Source organism: Leptopilina boulardi, unplaced genomic scaffold (assembly GCF_019393585.1).
Source record: "Leptopilina boulardi isolate dan_hultmark-lab unplaced genomic scaffold, ZJU_Lbou_2.1 LbouV2_300, whole genome shotgun sequence".
Taxonomy (NCBI): domain Eukaryota; kingdom Metazoa; phylum Arthropoda; class Insecta; order Hymenoptera; family Figitidae; genus Leptopilina; species Leptopilina boulardi.
In genome coordinates this window covers 953742-977849 of record NW_026137864.1, presented here as the reverse complement: position 1 = coordinate 977849, position 24108 = coordinate 953742, and the positions used below count along the sequence as shown (strand labels likewise).

The 24108-nt window shown below is 21.8% G+C and overlaps 2 protein-coding genes across 6 annotated transcripts; both read right to left on the bottom strand.

Moving 5' to 3' along the window:
* Nucleotides 1-779: 779 nt before the first annotated feature.
* LOC127282563 (EF-hand domain-containing protein 1-like) lies at nt 780-8604 on the bottom strand. Of its 3 annotated transcripts, none has more exons than XM_051306881.1 (7): nt 8424-8604; nt 8189-8325; nt 7754-8076; nt 5299-5771; nt 1752-2576; nt 1520-1633; nt 780-1020 (listed from the first exon to the last, which is right to left on the bottom strand). In XM_051306881.1, exons 1-7 carry the CDS (start codon nt 8469-8471, stop codon nt 880-882), a joined length of 2061 nt encoding a protein of 686 aa, XP_051162838.1. In that variant the 5' UTR covers nt 8472-8604; the 3' UTR covers nt 780-879. The 3 variants fall into 3 exon arrangements, with proteins under 3 accessions (XP_051162838.1, XP_051162839.1, XP_051162840.1); XM_051306882.1 differs by having other exon boundaries at nt 8194-8325; XM_051306883.1 differs by having other exon boundaries at nt 8194-8604.
* A 119-nt stretch (nt 8605-8723) lies between these two features.
* On the bottom strand, nt 8724-21738 carry LOC127282569 (sodium-dependent phosphate transporter 2). Of its 3 annotated transcripts, none has more exons than XM_051306896.1 (6): nt 21578-21738; nt 16667-17444; nt 14104-14310; nt 13788-13998; nt 10988-11616; nt 8724-9189 (listed from the first exon to the last, which is right to left on the bottom strand). In XM_051306896.1, the coding sequence occupies exons 2-6, from the start codon at nt 16868-16870 to the stop codon at nt 8959-8961; spliced, it is 1482 nt and encodes a 493-aa protein (XP_051162853.1). In that variant the 5' UTR covers nt 16871-17444; nt 21578-21738; the 3' UTR covers nt 8724-8958. The 3 variants fall into 3 exon arrangements, with proteins under 3 accessions (XP_051162853.1, XP_051162851.1, XP_051162852.1); XM_051306894.1 differs by lacking the exon at nt 21578-21738 and adding an exon at nt 20295-21184; XM_051306895.1 differs by lacking the exon at nt 21578-21738 and adding an exon at nt 19874-20128.
* Nucleotides 21739-24108: the final 2370 nt, after the last annotated feature.

Below are 24108 nucleotides of genomic sequence, written 5' to 3'. Positions count from 1 at the left end.
TTGTTTGTAAGAATTGCATAAAAACTTTAAACAAAAAATATAAAAAGTGAAATAATTATTAATTTACAAATTTTTGCGCAAAATAATTTATTTCTTGATAATTGTACAACTGAATCTTTCAAATTTTGATAAAATTAATTTTATTTATAGTTTTATTTGTTGTTAAAAACAATTTTTTAGTTTGAGGTTATGTTAATGAGTTGAACCTTCTTAAAGGGTTTCTTTTGTGTAAGATTAAAATAAATAAATATTATATTAAAATTAATTTAGTCTAAAAAAATAAATTTTCCAAATTTTGTGATTTAAAAAAAAAAAAAAAATTACGGAAAAATACGTGGTTTTAGTTAGTAATTTAAGGTTATGTTATGAAGCAGCTTTATGCGTAAACCCCAAGCACTATTACTAAATTATTTTTTTCCTTTTTTTTTTTTGCATAATTTTTTGGCCAATGACTTTAGTCGAAATATAATATAAAATGATAATTCAGCAAAATTTATTTTATTTTCTAACTGTTTTATTCAAGATTATAGTATAAACTTGAGAAATTTATTTTCTTTTAATGTGTGATATTTGCTCTCTAACCCGGTGTTCTTGAGAAAATGTTGTGCCTCTGTTTTGCAATGATTTTTGAAGCACGAGAATGTAAATTGTTGTAAATTACTAAAAAAAAAAAAAAAAAAAAAACACAAAAAAAAACGAAGCTTGTAATTGCAAAATCGATATTTGAGGGATGATTTTATTTATACGCAAGCAGATGGTGTTTTATATGAAAGTGACAATTTGTTTTTTTTTTTCTTCTTTGTAAGTATTTTTTTTACAAGTGATTGCAAGATATTGCGCTGAATTTTTTTTCCTGTTTTTAATGCGAAATGAAGTTTCTTAAGACACTTTAGGTGCCTTATAAGTTTCACGGACAAGTGAGATATTATTGAAATTTGGAGTTTTAACGAATTTCTCTTGCGGTGCTGGGAATTTTAATTTTAGCGGTTCCGTTGCCTCTTCGTAATTCAATTGGCCCATCTGTAAAGAAATAGGAACATTTTTTTTTTTTTTGCCAGATTGATTTCAGTGAATTATATTAAAAAAAAAAAACATTTTAAAAAATGTAAAAAAAAAAAATTATAATTATTGTAAAAGTGTTATAAAGTTTGAAAAATCAGTTTTGCTGACAATTCAAAAAGTATATATCAATTTCAATTTTCTATTTTATTCTCTCAATTCTTTTCTCTTATATTTAATGTTTTTTTTAAATTTATTTTAATTGATATAGGTAATTTAAATTTAAACTGGTAAATGAAAAAATAATATTCAAAAATGGAAAAAAAATTTAATTATCAATGTTGAAGAGATTTTTTTTTAATATAAAAAATGAAAAGTGATAAAATTGTAAAACTTTGAATGAAGTGGATAAAAAAAAATTATTCTTTGAATTTTAATATTGATTTGCCTTGTTGAAAAATAGGCAAATCAATATTTTAAAGTTATTTATAGAAACAGATAGAATTATTGAGTGACTTACTTGGAATTTTTTGTTACGATCAGAAAAATAATAATCTGGCTCGTTAATTATTTTCTCTTTTCCGAGATTTTCTTTTGGACTATCGACTATTGGATTTTTTTCATTTATTTCAATCTAGTAAATTGAAGATAATTTTATAAATCTTTCAAAAAAAAAAAAGGTATAAAAAAATAAAAATTTACAGAAATTTTCTATTCTCAGAAATTTAAATTACATTTATTTTTCACTATACCTTATCGGACCATCGTAATTCTCTATTATTTTTTTCATCTCTAAATTGATCCTCAGTTTGATTCAAATTGTCACATATTGGCATTGAAGATTTTAAAAATACATTTTCTTGATCCTCAACTTGATTTTCAGATGTTTTCAAACAATTTTCCATTTCATAAGAATTTTTATCAATTTCTCCTCTAAATGGTTCGAGATCAAAATTTTTATTGTCTTCAATTTTTTTCACATCACTTTCAATTAATTTTAATTGTAGAAAATAATTTCTCATATTATTTTTCAAATTTTCACTAAATTTTTCCAAATTTTCTTCAATATATCGATAGACAAATAAATCAGCTCCAGTGATGATGAAATAATGATTGAATGCATTAATTTTTGCACCAATGTAAAAATCCTCAGGACCATAATAATTATTATCGTCAATATTGGCATTGGGTTTTTGAATTTGTCTTGCTGACAAAAATATTCCACCTTTTCGGCCAGAATTTGGTTTACAACATTCGTTTATTTGTATTTTACCATTACTTAAATTGTATTCTAAAATAAAAATACGTGTCTCATCTTCAGGATGTACGGCATCCATTTTCATTGAATATCGCAATTTTTGGGGAAAATTTAAAATTTGACGAATTGTATTTTTTTTCAATGGCACATAATTGTGTGACGACAATTTATAGTTTAGAGATTTTCTATTTTTTAATGATGGTGGTTCTATGCGTGACGATTGAATGATTCCCAACATTTCAGAATAATATTTTCTTGTAAAATTATCGCAATCAAAAAGAAAGAATTGCCGTTCAAAAATTGAAATTGTTTCTCCAATCTGTGATTTGAAAATTTTGAATTAAATTTTTTAGAATATTTGATTTATTTAATTTTATTTTATTAAATTAAATAATAAAAAAAAAATGATTTAATTTTATAAAATTAAAAAATTATTTTATTAAATTAATCAGATTTAATTATCATTTAATATTTAATAATCGCATACATCACAAGTCACCTTTTCACCTTTTTATACCTATTTTAATTATTTATTTGTCACCTTTTTCACCTTTTTGTGATAAAAAAAAGTGGAATTTTCTTGGTAAATATTTTTAAAACATTCATAAAATTTGAATTCAATATTTAAATTAGCGAGACAAATAACGAATTAGATTTAAAATTAATTTCTTAAAATTTAATTTCCTAGAATTTACTTTTAGCATAATTTTTATTTATTCGAATTTTTATTTAACAGAAATCCTATATTTAACCGAATTTCTATATGTTACAGAATTGTTTACTGAAACGAATTTTCATTTTACAGACATTTTATTTTATCGAATTTGAATTTGTTAAAATTATTATTTGTACAAATTTTTATTTTACAGAAAAAATATTAGAAAAAATTTTTTTCATAGCTGAATTTTTTTTTATTCATTTGAATTTTTATTTTACAAAACTTTCATTATTGTCTAAATATCTGGAAAAAAATTTGTGCGCTCAATTTTAAAATTAACCAATCAGAATTTTTCAACGAAATTATGATTGATTTATTTAAAAATTTGTGCCCAAATTATTTTTGCCCGATATTTATTCAGAAAAATAAAAATTCGGAATTTTAATAATTTTTTAAAATTTAAATTCAAACAATTGAAAATTTGACTAGAAAGAAATTTTTTCTGTAAAATAAAAAATTCTATAACTATTTAGTCTAATAAAAATTTGAGAAATTAAAAATTTTGTCAAATTCAAATTCGGCTAAAAGTAAATAAATTCTAGAAAATGAAAATTCTAATAAATTAGTTTTAGAATTTATTCAGTCTCAAATTAGCATGTTTTAGGTTTATGATCAAGATTTAAAAAATTAAAAATAAAATTCTAAAATGGGACTTTTCTTAAAACCAAATTCATCGATTTTTGCAAAAATTTATTTTAATGAATTTATTAATAAATTAGGAATTTTTTTTCGTTTGTGCATAAATATTTTTTTTTTTTTTTGGCATCAAAATGCTATTTACAATTATTTAGTCCTTCTCATAGAGTTTCAAGAAATTATTTTATATAAATTTATATATTTATAACTTTTTTCTCCTTATAATTAATTTGTTTTCGTTTTATTTTCGAACATACATATAAAGTTGTATTATATTGTAAATATTATTTTAACACCAAAAAAATAAAAAAATTTTCAATAATTGTTAACATTGGTGTTGAGAATAATTACATTTTAGAGTTAATTTCAATTTTTTAGATACTGTTTACGTTATTTTTTTTTACTACATTTTTAAAATATTTTCGAAAAATCAAAGAAATTTTATATCATACATTAGTTTTTATTTGCTAGAAAAGAAAAATTATTATCGAAAATTATGAAAAAAACATCATCAAAAACAAAAAAATTTCACCTTTTCAGCTTTTTGAGGATAAAAGGTACTGTGATGCCTGTAATCTAAATAAAAGTTAGTCTAACACTATATTTTTGAAAATTTTCGTTGTTTTAGGTTGACAATTTATTTTTCGACTTTATGAAGGATTGCTACGTCATGAAAATTTAGAAAAAAAATTATTTATTTACAAATTTTGTAATAGAATTTAAGGAAAAATTAAAATTTGAACTTCTTCCACAATTTTTGATATTTTTCATCGACAATTTTGAAAAAAAAAATTTAATTTAATCAGCCAAAAATTATATTTCTACAATTTTCTATATTATAGAATTTTTATATAACCGAAAATTCACTTCACAAAATTTTTATTTGTTGGAATTTTTATTTTTCAGAATTTTTATTTACTCGAATTTTCATTAAAAATTTTTAACCCCTTCACTGTTATTGACCTCTATAGAGGCATAAAAATATCGTGCCACCAGTGTGTATGACCGCTATAGTAGCATCTAGAAAAAAATAAGTAGACACAATACGATAAACTTGTCAATGGGTATTCTTAGGTATGGTAACATCAAGTTTTTTTTTAAAAAATTTTTTTTACCACATACGGGGCACGGAAGCTTTATTTCTGCTACACAGCGAAGGGGTTAAAGAATTTTTTCGGGTAGAATTTTTTTTGCATAGAATTTTCTTTCATATGAATTTTCGGTTATATAAAAATTCTGTAATTTATAGAAAATCGTTTCGATTAAAATTTTGCAAAATACTAATTCGGATAAATAAAAATTCAGCTCAAAAATAATTATATGACAAATGAAAATTCTAATTAATGATAATTTTAAAACATAATCATGCGTCACTTATTTTCATTTGATCGAATTTTCATTTATCATAATTTTTTTTAGCAAAATGAAAATTTTGTGCCAACTCTGAATAAAATTTCTAAAGTGGTCAAATATATTTTTTCTTTTTAAATATTTTGATAATGTGAAACAGTTTTAGATTCTAAATATAATATCAGGAAAAAAAAAATGTTACCTAATAAGAACGAAAATTTCATTTTCCTTAATTAAAAAAAAAGAAGAAAATTTATACATAAATACAAAAAATGTGAAATTGAACTAAATTCTATTTTGATTGTCCATTGAATTCTTTATTTTCATTATATATTACCTTTAAGTCATTTGGTGAATAATATTCCACAATTTCGTAATCGCCACGTTCAAGTGACATTCCTGGATATGAACCGGGAACGTCTTTCCAATTTTTGGGAACTCGTGTTTTTTTGAGAAACACAGTTACGGGATCTTTGCCATCGTTTGGCCGATGAATTTCTCGAACACTAATTGTGTTGTCTGTTAGAAAATAAAGAATTTGATAAAAATCATCTTCATATAATGCATCGAACAATAGAACCATTCCATCGTAATGAAAAAATCGTCTTCTTGGATCGTTTTCAATTTCACTGATTCTAGTGAAAGACGAGGAGGAGGCGGCGGCGGCGGCTTTCAATTGATTTGATCGATTTAAAATATAAGGATCAATTGGCGGCTCCTCCTTGTCACCAATATCAATTCCTTGACTCGTCATAAATTCTTTGGTAAATTTATCGCAATCATAGGTGTGATAAATAACTCCATAAATTTCTAAAATGCAATTTTTAAAGTCAAGTAAAGTTTACAACGTTTATGATCATAACAACGATTTAGAAGAAAAAATATTTTTCTATACAAATTATTGCCTAGATATAATGTTTTTTTTTTTTTTTGTAAAAATTTTTACCTCGATCAATAAATTTAAAAAAAAAAAAATTTTTTAAGCAAAAGATATTATTATTTTTTGCGTGAAAAATATTTTTTATTTTTAATCATTGATCATAAAGTTCATCGACGTTATTTTTAGATGTATAAAAAAGAAATGGACAAACAAATATCGAGGGAACAAAATTCTATATATTTTTGAATTTTTATGTGCCTAAAGTTCTGAACGCTCATCAGATAAACGTAAAATTTGTTTAATACTTTTTTAACTTTAAATTTTATTTAAAAAAAAATTTCATTCTGTATTAAAAAATAAATTAATAATTTATTAATTATTTCATTAAATATTTTTTCATTGCTGTAGTAATTTTTAACAAATTTATAGACCAAAAAAAATTATTTCGTTCAAAATTTTAGGCACATGAATAAATTTTTAAATAAAAAAGAACAATTTCTTTTGTTTTACTTTTTCATTATTAGACTTTTTCTTATTTAAAATATTTAAATTTTATTTAATTATTATTATCTGAATTTATTCAGAGAGAAAAAAAATTATTTAAACTTTTAAAAAAATGTCAGTGCAAGTGAAAATTTAATTATTTTTAATTTTGATACATTAAAAATTGAATATTAATAAAAATTACAATTTCTTTACAATTGAAAGCGAATTGTAGGTAAAATAAATCCAAAATTTAACGCAAACGTTTCTCGTAGTAAGAAATTTTTAATAAATCAAAGAGTTAAAAATAAAATTGCTCACACTTATATTTGTTTAATTAAAAATTAATTTTTTTTTTTATTTAAAAATATGAAAATGTGAAGTTAATTTTTTTTTCTTTTTTGTTTACCTGTTCAATTTTTATTTTTATAATCATAATGTCAGGCCTCGGATTAGAAGACTTTTTCGAAAATGAAAATTTTCTGACTTTTTTTCGAAAATACGACTTTTTTCGATTTATTTTAATAAGTTCTTTTTTGATTTTAATTATTTACCAAATTTTTAATAAAAATTATTTTCTAAATTAATTATTTTTAATAATAATATTTCTTTAAAAATTCAATTTATTAAAAATGCTTCAATTTAATTATTTTCCGAAATTTTTTTTTACCATTAAAACTAAAAACTATGGAAAAATTTTAAATTTGAATTATTTTGCATAAAGTCCTACTTAATTAAAATTTTGAAAATTTGTCTTAGTTCAGTTTTGAAATATTTGAAATAAATTTTCTTGATAATATTCTTGTAGAATTATTCTTATCAAGGAATGAAAAAATAATCCGAGGCCTGCTATTTTTGTTAATTTTGATATTTTCCGGAAAATTTTTGTGGAATTAAAACGAAAAATTTGATTTTTTAAAAAAAATATTTAGGTAAATTACTTGCGACAGTTTTTAAGAATAATAAATAAAATATTAAAAATGAAAAATATATTTTCAAATCAGTATTCAAATATTAGTTTTTATTGTATATGAAAAAATGTTTACAATTGAAAATTGGAAATATGTAGAAAAACAAACTGATATTTTCACATTCTTTTATTTGAGTTTATTTTTTATTAATATTAAAATAAAAAATAATAATCGAACATGAAAATTTTTTAATGCACAATTTAAAAAAAAAAATATTTGTTTTCCATTTTGAATGAAAAATGTTTAAATCATAGTATTCAAAATATTATTTTTTGTTATTTATGAAAAAAAACTGTTAACAATTTCTAAATGATGCAATTTTTGTAAATTAATTTCAATTCAATTACTAAATTGAATTATATTAAATAATTGAGTTTTTGATTTAAAAAATATATATAATTATTTAAAAATAGATTTTTTTTTCTAAAGTTTTATAAAAAAAAAATTGATAATCTTACCTAAATCAATTCCCACATTTAAATGTTTCCAATGATAAAATCCTTTATTATTATTACGAGTAATTTTTCCTCTTCTCACTAATGTTCCTTGATTAAATCCAGCATTATCAATTTTTGGCTCTATTATCGATAGTGTGTCATTTTCTAAATAATAAATAATATTCACATATCGAATACGAAAATGTTCATTTTGAGAGCCAAAAACTTTTTGTCGAAAAAATCCTTTAAATGATAAACATTTTTGTGAATAAAGTGTATAATGTGGTACAAATTGTCGATAAGGATAGAATTGAACTCGTCCATAAGTCAGTGATGGATCGTAACTAAAAAAAAAAACAAAAAAAACGAAAAAAAAATTATAAAATTAATCTTTTTGCCAATTAAAATTGAATAGAATCTTCTAATAATAATAATAATAATAATAATAATATGCACTATACGGTGTTGTTTTCAGTTGCATATGCACTGGAAACAGCATCAATTGATTTTGGACCAATTCCAACATCTGAATCACGTATCACTCGTATTCCATTTGAAAATCCAAATTTTTGTTTTAGTTTGTAATCCTGGATCTAAGATGATATTTTGTTTTTTATTTCATATTTTGCGGTTACAATAAATTTTTTATTTCAATTTTTTTTTTCTAACGAATATTTTTTTTTGGACATACCGCTGGATTTTGAAACGTGTATCCTGGAATAAAGGGTAAATCCTCCATTTCGAATAAATAAAAATAAAAACTGATAAATTAATCAATTTTGGGATTTAAAAAAATATTTCTCAATCAACATTCAGTAAATAACCAAGTTTCATTTCTTAATTTGACAGTTCAACTTGTTCAATATTGATTTTTTATTTGTCAACAAGTCGTCGTTAGGGAAACTTGGGAATGGAGAAAAAAAAATTATAACGATCCCTTTGTTTTGAAAAAATGGAATATAAATTTTAAAAAATTATTAAAGAAACAAGATTTTAAGTTAAAATAATGTTTAATATCTTTAAAAATGTTGAAACGATTACAAATTATATATATATATATATGTATAATAATAGAGGCATGAAGTTTTTCATTTTTTTTTGTTCAATTTTCTTTTCTTTTCTTTTTTTTTTTTTTGATATTTATTTCTTAATTATTATTGACAACAGTAGCGTTGGATGGTATTTTGCTAAAAACGATTTAAAAAAATGTTTAGTACGGTGAAAAATCAGTAGCTAATTACTTCTTTGAAAATTGTCATACAGCCTGCTGATAACAAACCCGCAACTGGAACAGTGACTACCCAGGCGAAGGCAATATTTCGGAAAAGTTTCCATGAAACACCTTCACCACCACGTGATGCCCAGCCCACGCAAACAACGGAACCCACTTTACAGTGAGTCGTTGACACAGGTAAACCAGCCTTACTTGCCAACAATACTGTTAAAGCAGCTCCTACCTGTCAAATTAAACAAATTTTTATATTTCAAGTAAATAATTTTAATTCAAAAAATGTTTTTTTACAATTTTTATTAAATAACCTTTTGCGGTATTTGCAAAATTCTTATAGTTTTCATTTTAATTGAAAACTAGCGATGTATTCCTCGCTCGCTAACGCTCGCTCGGTTAAAATTGTACTTATTGTTGTTTACTTATTGTAGTTTATGTATATTATATTTATAATTTATATTTTAAATTAATATCTTATTAATATTGTATAAAATTTATCTTAAAATTGAAAAAAGATGTTACATAAAAATAGTTTGTAAGATTTTCTAAAAGCATATATGCAAAGTATTTTGATTTATTTGAAAATAATTGAAAATAGATTTTTCAAGGACGGTGTCGAGGTCACGGGGTCGGTGTCGTTTTTCGAAATTTGTTAACTTAATATAATAGAAGATTTTTTCGTATAACTTTATATTTGCTATTTTTAAAATAAAAATCAAGTCGGTAAAATTTACAACATTTCAGATTAACGATAAAAAAAATTTACGCAAAAAATAGTAAAACTTTTTTGCATATAAAAATTTTTCTCGATTTTAAAAATTTGTTAATTGAGAAACGTTCGATAAATGTTTACAAAAACAAAAAATTATAATAAGTTGTATAGAAAATTTTTTTTTTTTTCTTCTAAAAAGTAAACTGATCTGGGGATCAATATTTTTTTGATATTTTACTCCAGTAAATTATCGTTTTTAAAATTCTGGTTTTTAGACAAAAAAAATTTATTGTTATTATTTTAATAAATTTTGGAAAATATTAAATATTAAAATGTTTATTATTGTCATAGATTAATAAACATGTCGTATTTATATTTGTTCCTGTTCAAAAATGTCAAAAAATTTATTAAAATAATTATTTATCTATTGGAAGAAAATATCAATGAATATTGTTTTATTTTTATTTTAAAAGTAAAAGAAATTACTTTTTATTTCCTTTGATCATAAATATTGTATTTAAAAAAATGTGTACTGCAAAGGGTTAAAAATAAAAATTTCTGAAAATATTCAAGACAAACGTGTTAATTATCTATATATATATATAAAAAAAATGATAAAATTGACATAAACTTTTTAAAATTTATATTAAGAATTTTTTATTTAAAAAATTAAAAATTGAAGAAATTATATTATTTAAATTTTTATGAACACTTTTATAATATAATAGAGTAATCGATTTTTATAAAATTTGCTCCAACTTTTAAATTTCAAAAAAAAGAGCAAAAGAAATTTAATTTAATTAATTAAGAAAAAGCAGAATTCACTAATGTAGGTAATATTTCAATTATTCTGTCGGTGAAATATAATATGAAATCATCAAAAAATTTTACTATCTATAGAAATTTAATTTTTTGAAAAAATTAAAATTGTTGAAAATTTATTTTTCGTAAGGAACAATGAAAAATTTTTTTAAAAAAATTAAAAAATTGATAATTATTTCAAAATTTGAACTTGGAAAAATTTTCAAGATTTTAGTTCAATAAAAGACAGATTTTAATAAATAAAAATTTTTTGTCCAATTTATGGAAATTATTTTAATTCAAATGATAAAAATATTTTTCACTCAAATTATAAAATAGCTTTTCAAGGTCAATTCTTGAAAAATTGTTGAGTTAAATATTCTAAAGATTTATAAACTTTCAATCCAATTATGACAAATGAAATTCCATAAAATGAAAATTCTAACTAATGATTTTTTAAAACAAAATCATGCGTCCCAATATTGTATCATTAAATATATATATATATATATACCTCTATTGTGAATCCTGTAGTGGGTGTAATACGAGCTAAATCCTGTCCCAATGTTTGAATAACTCTACGACCCCAAATCCAAAGTCCCGTTGAAATACCCAAACCACCATAGAGTAAAATAAGTAATGGTGTTTCTGCCTCTTGTTTCGCCGAACCTTCCGCATAAATAGCCCATAATGCAATTAATGGTCCAATTGCATTGCTAACATCATTTCCGCCATGTGCAAAGCTACCAAAAGCAGCAGTTAATACTTGCAAAAATGAAAATAATTTCGATACATCTGGATGTTCATCATTCATATCAATATTCCCTGTACCACCATCGGCATCACCAGCCGCCATTAATAATGGACTCGCGCTATTGTTGCCCCTTAATTTTGGTGCATCCAAACTTGCCATTTCAGTGTTACTTGTTACTTGACCACCATCAACAATAACCGATAATGCCGTTGTTTCTTTTGATTCACTTGGATTGAATCCGGCATTTCTTCCAATAGTATTGTGTGATGAAAGAATTTTCTTTCTCTCCCATGGGACTAAAAATATATAAACAATCACAGCTGACAATAAGCCAATACCTAATGATGCTATTAGACTTCCCCACCATGGTATATTATCCAGCATCAAAACTGGAAAAAAGAGAGAGAGAGAGAGAGATAGAAATTATGCTCAATATATTGAAATAATTATCAATTATATATTTTACAGGCCTCGGATTGTACGAATTTTTTTAATTTTTTTTTTCAAAAATGCGACTTTTTCGACATTTTTTTGCAAAAAAATTTTTTAATAAATTACAAATTTTTTTAGTATACAATGCAGCTCATTTAAAATTTAATTACTTAACCAATTTTTAACTAAAATTCTTCGCTAAATTAATTACTTTAATAATTTTAATAAAATTCTTCAAAAATTCAATTGGTACTTAAAATATTTTGAAATTTAATTAATTCTAAAAATTTCAATTGTTACTCAATTATTTAATTATTTAAAGAAGTTTTAAATAAACATTTTCAAAATTTCAATTGTTGTTAGAAATTAAAAAAAAATCTACAGCAATTCAAATTTGCAAAAATTTATTTCAAATTGTAAAAATAATGCCTAAATTTTGAATTCGAACAATTTACTTATATCAAATTTCAAAATTTTTTAAAAATTATAAAAACAAACATTTTTTTTTATCTACTCTATTATGAATTAAAATCTTGAAACTTCAATTCAATTATTTCTCAAAATTTCAATTGTAACTCTTTCAAAATTAAATTATTTTCAATTATTTTTATAATATTCTTCAAAAATTCAATTATCTGAAAGCATTTTTCAATTAAAAAATTTTAAAGTTCAATTTTTGTCTGTAATTTTTAATAAATTCTCCAGCAACAAAAATTACAGAAAATTTCAATAAAGATTTACTTGAAGTTCAATTATTTTCAAACATCTGAATTGTAAATTTTTGAAAATGCAATTATTTTTAAAAAATGTTATCTAAAATTATTTGACAAATTATTTTCAATTTTTTAAAATTTAATTATTGTCTAAAATTTAATAAAGTCTTCCAAAATTCTATTATTTTTAAAAATTTTAACTTCAAACTTTATTAGAACTTCCAAAATTGAATTATTTAAAAAAAATTTTAATATTTCTTTAAAAAATTTAATTAATTTTTTTTAAAAAAAAGTTACAAATTGAAACTCTACATTTAAATTTAAATTTAAAGTTTAAATTTAAATTCTTGTCAGAAATTAAAAAATAAAAATACAGCAGTTTAAATTTGCACAAAATTTATTTCAAATTTAAAACCTTCTGTAATTCAATTATTTAATAAAAAGTTTAATTTAAAAATCTGTAAAAACTTAATTCTTTTCCGATATTATTTTAACCATTAAAACTAAAATCAATGACAAAATTTTAAATTCAAATAAATTCTTTGAATCAGACTTGAAAAAGATTTTTTTAAATAGAACTTTAAGAATTTTTTTTTAGAAATTTGTTCTACTTTATTAAAATTTTGTCTTATTTCGATTCTGAAATATTCGAAATTAATTTTATTGATAATATTTCTGTAGAATTATTCTCATTAAAAAATTAATAAAATTAATTTAAGAGGAGGGCCCGATGAAATTTCAACTCATCGAAATTAATGTGTCAATTTTTTTTTCTGTCATTATTTGGGATCTAAAATTATTGTGAATAATCAAAATTTTAAAAAAATTATTTTTGACCATTTTAGAAATTTTATTTTTTGAAAGTATTAAAATTTTTAAAAATCCATACGATTGATTGTTCAGAATCATGAAAAAAGATTATAAAAAATTACTGATAAAAAATAATAAAAATTGTAGAAGAAGTTGAATTTTTAAGGAATAATTGATCAAATTTAAACCAAATATAATTGGTTTGGTTTGGAGGTGACAATTTTTTTAAAATTGTTTTAGAACCTGAAATTTCGAGTTTTATTTAAAAAATTATTAATGAATTAATTGTTTTCAATTTCCCGTAGTATATTACAATTTTAAATATTCAATATTGTCAGAAAAAAAATTGAAAACCTTAACAGCCTTAATTTTGAAAGGTTGAAATTTCAGCTGTTCCTCTTCCCTTAATATCTAATAACAATAGTAATATTGAAAATAAAATATTTATTAACCAATTAAATTCATTAAAAATAAAAAATCGACTTCTCTTGGAATGTAAATTGACTAAAACGACTTCATTTGCACCTCAAAGTCAATCCGAGACCTGATAATTTGAAATAATTTTTTTCTTTTTCAATATTTCATTAAAAAAAGAGTAAACATACGTTTCGGTCCATCGTGCACAATAGAAAGAATATTAATAGCAATAGTAAGGCCATAAGCGAGAGGCAAAATATTTAGACCCTGCTTTAAAGGTTCATTGGACAGTAACACAGTCTTCCTGATAATCCAAAATATAATTACTGAGACGGTGCCACTGAGAAGGGGACTCGCAAACCAAGATGCTGCTATGTTTCTTAGAGCAGACCATTTCACCTATATTAATGAAAATCGGAGGAAAAAAAAAAGATAATTAGTTCAAATCAAATTCGAAATTAAATTTTTGAGGCAATTTTTTTTTTTTTTTTTGCCTTTACATACCCCTGCCGTTCCCCTGCATACAAGAGAGAAACCCACAGCGGCGCCAACGATAGAATGCGTACCGGAAATTGGAAGTCGCAAGGCAGTTGCCAACAATAACCAGACAGCCGAACCAGCCAATGTTGCCAATGATCCCAGCATCAGTTCCTTCTCGTGGCCCACGTACAAAGAAACGTCTAATATCCCCTTACGCATAGTATCTGATACCTGGAGAATAAAATTTTATTTTTCTTTCAATTAAATACAATATATATATATATATATATATATATATATATTATCAAAAATTAAAAATGATATCAGACATGTGGCATTTATTTGAGGAGTCAAAATAAATTCTTCAAAATTTAAATTACATTCGATTATCACAATCATCGTATATGGTCTAATTTGTTATTTAATCTAATTCTTATTTGCCATAAACTTTATTTATTTATCGAAATTTCGTGCGTAATCTACACGAAAATCAGGTGCGAAAATCGTACGAATTATTTTCACCTGGATATAAGTAAGAATTAGACCTGATAAAAATTAGGCGAAATAAGAAATAGAATTTAGGCCGAATGAGAATTAGGATTTTTAAAAAAAAATTTTTTAATTAAATATGACAAATTTCTAAAACAAAAATTCCTCAGGCTTGCCATGGATCAGGGAAAAAGTCAGGGAATTTTATATGAAAAATATTGGAAAAATATCAAATTTCTCAAAATGCAAACTAAAATTATAATTTTTGAAATTTTCAATTCCAAACTTTTGCTTCTAAAAATTATTGTCTTACATTTTTATAATTATAGGCCTTGAATCGATTTTTTAAAAGAAAAAAAAAGTCATTTTAGTCGATTTACATTACATTACAAATTAAATAATTGAATTTTTAAATAATTTCACTAAAATATTATTGAAAAAAAAAATTAATTTTAAATGAAAATTTCTGAAATAATTGAATTTCAAAAGATTTTTAATTAGAATTTCAAAAATAATTGAATTTCGAATAGTTTGTTTAAAATTTTTTAGAAATTATTCAATTTCAGGATATTTTCAATGATAAATTCAAAAATATAATTTCAGTGTATTTTTTTTTTAATTTCTGACAACAATTGAAGTTTTAAAAGTTTTTATTTAAAACTTTTTTAAGTAATTGAGTTTTAAAAAAAAATTAAATTTTGGAAAAGTTACAGTTGAAATTTTTAGAAATAATTGAATTTCAAAAAGTTTTGTTAAATTTTCGACAATAATTAAATTTTACAGAATTGAAATTAATTTATTAAAAAATTTTAGATACCTAACTTTTTGTGAAAATAATTGAATTTTCAAAGATTTAAAAATTGAATTTCCAAAATTGAAAAAATAAAAAAAATGCATTCAGAGAATTGAAGTTTTGAAGAGTATTATAAAAATCAATACAAATAATTGAATTTGGGAAGAGTTGTAGTTGAAATTTTTAGAGATAATTGAATATCAAAAAGTTTTGATAAATTTTCGACAATAATTAAACTTTACTGAATTGAAAATAATATTTTCAAAATAATTTTAGATAACATTTTTTAAAAATAATTGCATTTTCAAAGATTTACAATTCAGATGTTTGAAAATAATTGAAATTAAAGTAATTTTTTATTGAAATTTTCTGTAATTTTTGTTGCTGAAGAATTTATTAAAAATTACAGACAAAAATTGAACTTTAAAATTTTTTAATTGAAAAATGCTTTCAGATAATTGAATTTTTAAAGAATATTATAAAAATAATTGAAAATAATTGAATTTCGGAAAAGTTATAATTGAAATTATTAAATTTTAAAAAGTTTTAGTTGGAAAATTTTAGAAATAATTAAATTGTAGAAGTTGTGAAATTATAAATTTTGAAAATAATTGAATTTCAAGTGATTTTGAATGAAAGTTCCTGGTCATTTTATTTACAAATTTTCAATAATTATTTAATTTTAAAAAATTTTTAATTGAAAAACAGTTTAAGATAATTGAATTTGTGAAGAATTTCATTAAAATTATTGATAATAATATTTATAATTAATTAAGTGAAGAATTTTTGTTAAAAATTTGTTAATTAATTGAAATAAAGAACATAGTTGTCACGGGTCTGAGAATTCAAAGACGAGTTAGGAAAATTTTGCTTCTAAAACTTATTATTTTAATTTCTTATAATTGAAAACCTCTGAAAAATTTTTTTTTATTAGGGTGAGGAAAAAAATTTCAATTCTGACTAGAAATTAGAAAAAAAATTTGGGGGAAAAAAAAATAAAATTTTTGTGGCAACCCTGAAGAAGATCTGCATTGTATACTAAATAAGACGTATTAAAAAAAAAAATTTATAAAAAAAATTAAAAATAAAAAAAATTATAAAAAGTATTAAAAAAATTGAAAAACAAACAATTGGAAAATATTTTTAAAAAGCTACAAGTCCTGTATTTTATTAATTAATAAGGAATATTGAAAAAAAAGAAGAAAAAAAAATTAAAATTGAAAAATTAGAAATGCAGAGTCAGAGAGATGATGAGCAAACTAAAAAAAAATAATAAAAAATTGTAATAATTAAAGGAAATTTTACCTTGTATCCTATAAGAACAGCTCCCGCAATTTCAAAAATAGTTGCAAGGATACAAGCTTGAAATATTGAAAGGACACCAGCGCCAACGCTGGTTCCAAAGCTATTTGCAACATCGTTGGCTCCAATTCCAAACGCCAGGATAAACGCTACAAGAAATCCTATAACGACAATCCAAATCAAATTACTGTCGTACGCTTCAGTCATTGTTGTCCTTTTTTTTTTTATTGTACTTTTGAGCTTCCGCAATATAAAAACTTAAACCTCAAACCCTTATACAATTAAGTTTAAAACAAAGCTGATTTCACTTTTCGTCTGTGGATTGTTTTGTGACTCTTGTCTTTAATAATATAGTAACGATGAGTGAACTTTTACTTTTTTTTTTTCTTGGAAGATACACTCTTTATTTGAAAATTCTTATTTGTTATAATGTCATACATAAATAACTATTAAGAATATAATCATTTAGCAATATGCGAATATATATCTATGTTTTTTTTCTCTTATTTTCTTTCTAAAATTCTAAATTCTGTTTTTGCAGCTTTGTACAGATTAAACAGAGGTAGTGTTTCGGTGCAGCACCGTCTTCGAGTAATCTTTTCATTTTTTTTTTCTTCTTTTGGGTTTCAATATTTACAAAATAAATTGGATTTTGTTAACAAGTAGTGTATATTGTGTCAATGAATTTTTTCAACTTTAAACTATTCTCTTGGAATTTAGAATTAATCTCTAGGAATGTTCTCCTCGCGTGGTTGCACGCTAACCGCTGCGTTATCCTCATCTGAAAATTGTTTTTCAATTAATATTTCGAAAACATTTATATTAACAATAATATAAATAAATTTATTAAAGTTAATAAAATTAATTTTAAATAAATAATTAAATAATAATAATAGTTAAATAATTTTGTCTTAGAAAATTTTTTCTAAATTTCTAAAAAAAAAATTCTTAAAGTTCCATTTTTATAATTTTTTAGAGTCTGATTTAAACAATTTATTCCAATTAAAAATTTTGTCATAGTTTTTAAATTTGATAGTCAAAATAGATTCTTACAATAATTAATTCAGTATTACAGATTTTTAAATAACATTTTTTTTAAATAATAATAATTTTGTAAGAGTTAAAGTTGAAATTTTTAGAATTTAATTTCAAAAATTTTTGTTAATTTTCAGACAATAATTAAATTTTACAGAACTAAAAATAATTTATCAAATAATTTTAGATAACATTTTTTAAAAGTAATTGAATATTTTCAAAGATTTACAGTTTTGATTTTTGAAATTTAGTGAAATCATCAAAATTTTTTAATTAAAAATCACTTGAAGTTCAATTGCAGACAAAAATGCAATAATTTGAAAACTTTTTAAGCGAAAAATGGTTTCAGATAGTTGAATTTACGAAGAATATTATACAAATCTTAAAAAATAATTGAAATTTTTGCAAATAATTAAATTTCAAGTGATTTTGAATTAAAATTTTTTGGTAATTTTATTTGCTTATTTTTTTTTAAAATTCTAAACAATTATTAAATTTCATAAAAAATTTAACTGAAAAATATTTAAGATAATTGAATTTGTCAAGAATTTCATTAAAATTATTAAAAATTATTAATTTAGTGAAGAATTTTAGTTAAAAATTTGTTAAATAATCTCTACACAACTGATAAATATATTTTTAGAAATAATTAAACAAATAAATTAATTAAATTTCAAATGATTTTAGACAATAATTAAATTTTACAAAATTGAAAATAATTTATCAAATAATTTTAGATAACATTTCGTAAAAGTAATTGAATTTTCAAAGATTTACAATTTAGATTTTTTAAATTAATTGAACTTCAAGTGATTTTTAATTAAAAATTTTTCATGATTTTACTAAAAAATTTATTAGAAATTGCAGACAAAAATACAATAATTTGAAAACTTTTTAAGTGAAAAATGGTTTCAGATAGTTGAATTTTCGAAGAATATTATACAAATCATTAAAAATAATTGAATTTCAGGAGAGTTATAATTGAAATTATTAAATTTCAAAATATTGTAGATGGAAAATTTTAGAAATAATTGAATTTTAGAAACTTTTAAATTGAAAATTCTTGAAAATAATTGAATTTCAAAAGATTATGTTAAATTTCAGACAATAATTAGAATAAGAGAAATTTTTAGTGATTTCTGTTGATGAAGAATTTTTTTTATAAATTTCATACAAAAATTGAATTCCTAAAGTTTTTAATTGAAAAATGCTTTTAAATAATTGAATTTTCTAAAAACATTATAAAAATCATTAAAAATAATTGAAATTTTTGCAAATAATTAAATTTCAAGTGATTTTGAATTAAAAATTGTTGGTAATTTTATTAGCTAATTTTTTTAAAATTATAAACAATTATTAAATTTCATTAAAAATTTTAATTGAAAAATAGTTTAAGATAATTGAATTTGTGAAGAATTTCATTAAAATTATTAAAAATAATCAATTTAGTGAAAAATTTTGTTAAATAATTGAAATAAAGAAGATTTGAAGAATTTTGTAAAAAAAAAAAGTCGAAAAAGTCGCATTTTATTAAAATATATTTTCAATAAATAAATAAATAAATAAATAAAATAAGTCGAAAAAAGTCGTATTTTTGAAAAAAAATCGGAAAAAGTCGGAAAAATCGTAAAATCCGATGCCTGTAATTAGAATAATTGAAATTCCATGCAATGAAAATTTTAAAAATATGTATACTTTTTTTCTGTATGCAAAAAATACAAAATGAATTTTTTTTTTTTAATCATTTAATTTAGAAATGCAATTATAAATAAAGTTGCAACTTTGTTCGTGTAAAGCTGTGAATCTATAGAGTCCAATACATTAAATATTTGAAATCGTTATTAGAAGTTGAAAATAAAAGCTTTGAATTTGATTCAAGGACGACTTTCCGTCTCTTACGCAATAGATATTAGAGAAACTTTAAAAATTTTACAAAAAATAAAAGTTGATTTAGAAAAAAAGTAATTTTTCCCAAAAAAAAATTTCGATTGAAAAATAATTTCACTTATTTTGAATATTATAAAATTAATAAAACTATAGACATATTGAAAATAAAAATTCAAATACAAAATACAATTAGAATAAAAGAATAATCGCAATATTAATAGCAAGCCAAAAATTAAAAAAAAAAAAGAAAATCGATTGCAATTTTTTTTTTTTAAATACTATTATTACCTTGAACCTCAGAATTATTTAAGAAACAAAGGTTAGGGGTCGAAACAGGAATAAAAGTAATATTTTAAACAGTTACACCTCACTTTGATAAATATTTAAAAAAAAAAAAAATAATAATATTTTTCAACACCAAAAAATAGTTTAAAAAAAATGTTCGAATTCCCAATAATTGAATTGCAGTTAAATGACACGTGGTTTTACAATTTTATTCCTCCCATGACACTAAAATGAAAAAAGGAAATAACGCCTGAAAAATGCGTTGCGCCACGTGAAAGCTCTTCGAAAATTAAATCTGGCACTTGCGGCGGAAAGAATATAAAAATAGGTTTTTTCTCAATGATAAACACCATGTCAACAGTTCTTTAAATTGTAAAATAGAAAACGAAATAAAATTCCAAAAAATTAGAAATATAAATATTACCATAGATATTTTCATTTCTATTCTGGAATGTGTTTTTAGCACTTATAAATATGTTTCTTTTTTTTTGTGTCGATGTTTAATGATGCAATTCTGGCTCGTTGAATAATTTTCGATGTTGCACCCCAGAAAAAAAAGGAAATAAAGTGACAGGTCGCAGACAATATTTCGAATAACGAACAACTTTATATTTTCAAAAATGAGAGGCCGATATTTGTAAATATGATGAATTTTAATAACGTTCTTTTGGAATTAAAACCGACAATGTCGACTTTTATCCCCTATACTAAACAAAAGTAGAAAAATCTTTTCACAACGTTTACGCGGGGTGCCACTTTCGATGATTACACTAGTGAGGGGTGAAATATTGATCGACTCCCTCCCTTCTTCTTCTTCTTCTTTCTTTCGTTCCAACCGCACATGGAATGAGTTTTGCGAATACAATTAAAAAAAACGTTATTTAATCGTTTGATGTGATGTTTTCTTTGAAAAAACAATGTGACACATAAATAATAGATCGATTTTATGCGAACTATTGTTAATTTTTCTCCGCGGTATTAAAGTGCTATTTTTTTTATTCACTCCTGGACCGAAAGGGATGTTTATTTTTTAAGCGTCAAACTGCGCATGCTCCAATATAATCAGGCCCACCACCGGACCCCAAATTTACCGGAAGTTGAGGAATAAAAAGAGAAAATAGTTGGCACTATTGAAAATAGGAAAAAAAAAAGTTTTTATTTGAATATTTTTTTTTCGCAATTTTTTTTTATTACTTTTTAAAGAAAAATCGAAACAAAAGTTGTATTATAATAGCGAATTCATATTTTCACATGTAAAGAAAAATTTACAATTGAAATGTGCCACAGTAGTGAAAGTGTAAATAATAAAAATGTAAAAAATTTAGGTAAAACATAACCTTATATTTGAGAATCGTTTCTTAATTCTTCGAGGTTTTTTTTTCAATTTTTATTTTTTATAAGTTTTCAATAGAAAATTGAAATTTTTATTTTTTTTTTTAAATGTTTTTATTTAAAATTCCAAAGTTAAAAATTGTTCAAAATGAAATTATTTTCTTTTTTCACAAATTAAGCTTGAAAATTTGTAAAAATATTATTATATTTGTAAAATATTTTTAAAATATAAAAAAAAAAGTCATAATAAAAAAATTATAATTTCACAATAATAAATTTTTTTATTTTTCTCTCTAAAAAAAATTATTCTCGACATTAAATTATTGCATTAAGAAACTACAAATATATAAATTTTTCACTGGAATAAAAACTCACATCAAAAAACAGAGATTGTCAAAATAGTAAAATTTTTCTTGTTTACCACAATTTAACATTGTATTAAATTTCGTGAAAAACAAAATTCATAACAAACGTTTTTTATTCAATCAAAATTTATAAACTTTGACTTTTGATTGTAAATGAAAAATTCCCGAAGAGAATAAATTAAATTTTTCTATTTTGAAAACAACAGCACATTTAAAAAAAAAAAAAAAAAAAATGTTCAACTCTTATGTAAAAGATCAATGTTGAAGCACTAACAATGATTGTTGAGCTCGATGATTTTTATCCGCAATATGGTATATGTGAAACGAGAATTTGAGTTCAAGTAGGATTTTGTCTATATAAAAGTGGGATATATATTCCTGGTATTTTCCGTTATAGATCGATCAGCAAATATATGTGTAATACTCTTACTTGGAAAAACGTTGGAGGAATAATGAGTATTAATCGCAGACATTGCGTAAAGTGTGCTAAATGCAACAACAACAAACTAGCCCAATTAATAATGGGTGAGGGCCTAATTGACAATAATCACATCCTATCATCAATTATTGGAGGTCGAAATAAAATAAATTTCGTATAAATCAAAAGGATATTTTTAGAATCGCGAAATAAAGACTCGTTCAATTCTATTTACACAATGAAAATTTACATTCAATCACATGTTTCGTCATCGGTCTGTATATAAAAAAAAAAGTTAATTAACAAACATTTTTTAAATAACTTTTTTGTAATCAAATTTTATTAACATTTTTTGAAATTTTTTTTTCGCAATCGAAAAAATCAATTTTTCATTTAACAAAATATTTTTTTTTTTTTTTTTTAATATATAGACATCGGATCGAAAAAAATTAATTAATTTCATTAGAATAATTAGATAATTTCCAGCTTGAAAAGCAGCATTTAAAACAATTTTTCATTTTGTTTTCTCTTAAAAAATTTTCAATTCTGAATTATGGAAAATAATTTTCTAATTCACATTTTTGGCAAAAAAAATTTTTGATTTATAAAAATTTACAAAAATATTTTCTAAAATTGTTGAAATATTGTCGAGACAAATATTTAAAAAAAAATGTTAAGTTTATAATAATTTTCAAGATTTTTACACATTTTTATAAAAATTCTATTTTAAAAATAAATTTTTCAATTGAATTTAAAAAAAAAATTAAATTTACCACAAAGTTTATTTATTAATATTTCAATTAAATAATTTTTATAATATTTATTTAATAATTATTATTAATATTTTTTATTTAAAATTGAAATTATTTTCAAATTATTCAAATAAAAAATTTTCTCATTCTTTCAATTCTCTTAAAAGTTTTTCAATTTTTTAATTTATAGAAAATAATTCAAATTTTTGACAAAAATTTTTAATTTTAAACAAATTTATAAACGTAGTTTTCTAAAATCAATAATTGTTGGAATATTGAGTTGAATCAAATGTTTTAAAGAATTTTTGAGTTAAAATAATTCTCAAGAGATTGTTACACATTTTTTCTTTTTAAACTGAATTAAAAAATAAATTTTCAAATTAAATCTTTAAAAATAAAAATTGTTTAAAAAATAATTATAATAATCAATAATTGAATAACAATAATAATAATAATAATCAATAATTATTATTATTATTAATATAATTGGATAATTGAAATTATCTTCAATTATTCAATTCCACAATTTTTCTCATAAAAAGTTTTTTAATTTTTATTTATGGAAAATATTTTCAAATTTTTGCCAAAAACTTTTCATTTTGAACAAATTTACAAACAGTTTTCTAAAATCAATTGTTTGAATTTTGAGTTGAGACGAAGAATTTTCGAGTTAAAATAATTCTCAAAATTTTTGTACACATTTTTTTTTTAAATTTTAATTTAAAAATAAATTTTTAGATTAAATTCCAAAAAAAAGCTGTAACAAAATCTTTTTTTTTTTATCAATTTTTCAGTTCAATAATTGGAATTATCATTATTCAATGAAATAATTGCGATTATTATCTTTAAATATTTGAAAATATATCCAAATGGACAAATTAAAATTTTATTCAATGAAAATAATTAAAATTATCTTCAAAATTTTCAATTTTACTATGTATATTAATAATATAATTGGTGACCTAAAGAAATAATTTATTTACAAAAATAAATTTCAAGACATAGTTTAAATTATGAAAAATCTAATGTAGTTTTAAAAAATTAATTAAAATTTTATAATTAATATATTTAAAAAAAAAATGATAAGGTATATATGTTTTTTTTTTAACTTGCCTTAATTTATTGATGATTATTTTCTTGAACAGCAACACCACAAATGCTCCTAGTTGCACCACTTTCTTTCGATTTTTGCAAACAGCCATGTGTTGTGAGAAAACTTGTCAGTTATCGAAACAGGCATTGAAATCGCAAGCGCAATCATTTTCAAGGTCATTCAAGGACTTGCTATTATATATGTCCTCTTTTTCTGTTTTTTTTTCTCCTCCTTTTTGCTATATATGTATATAAAAATAATTTCACCGTTCGTGTTCT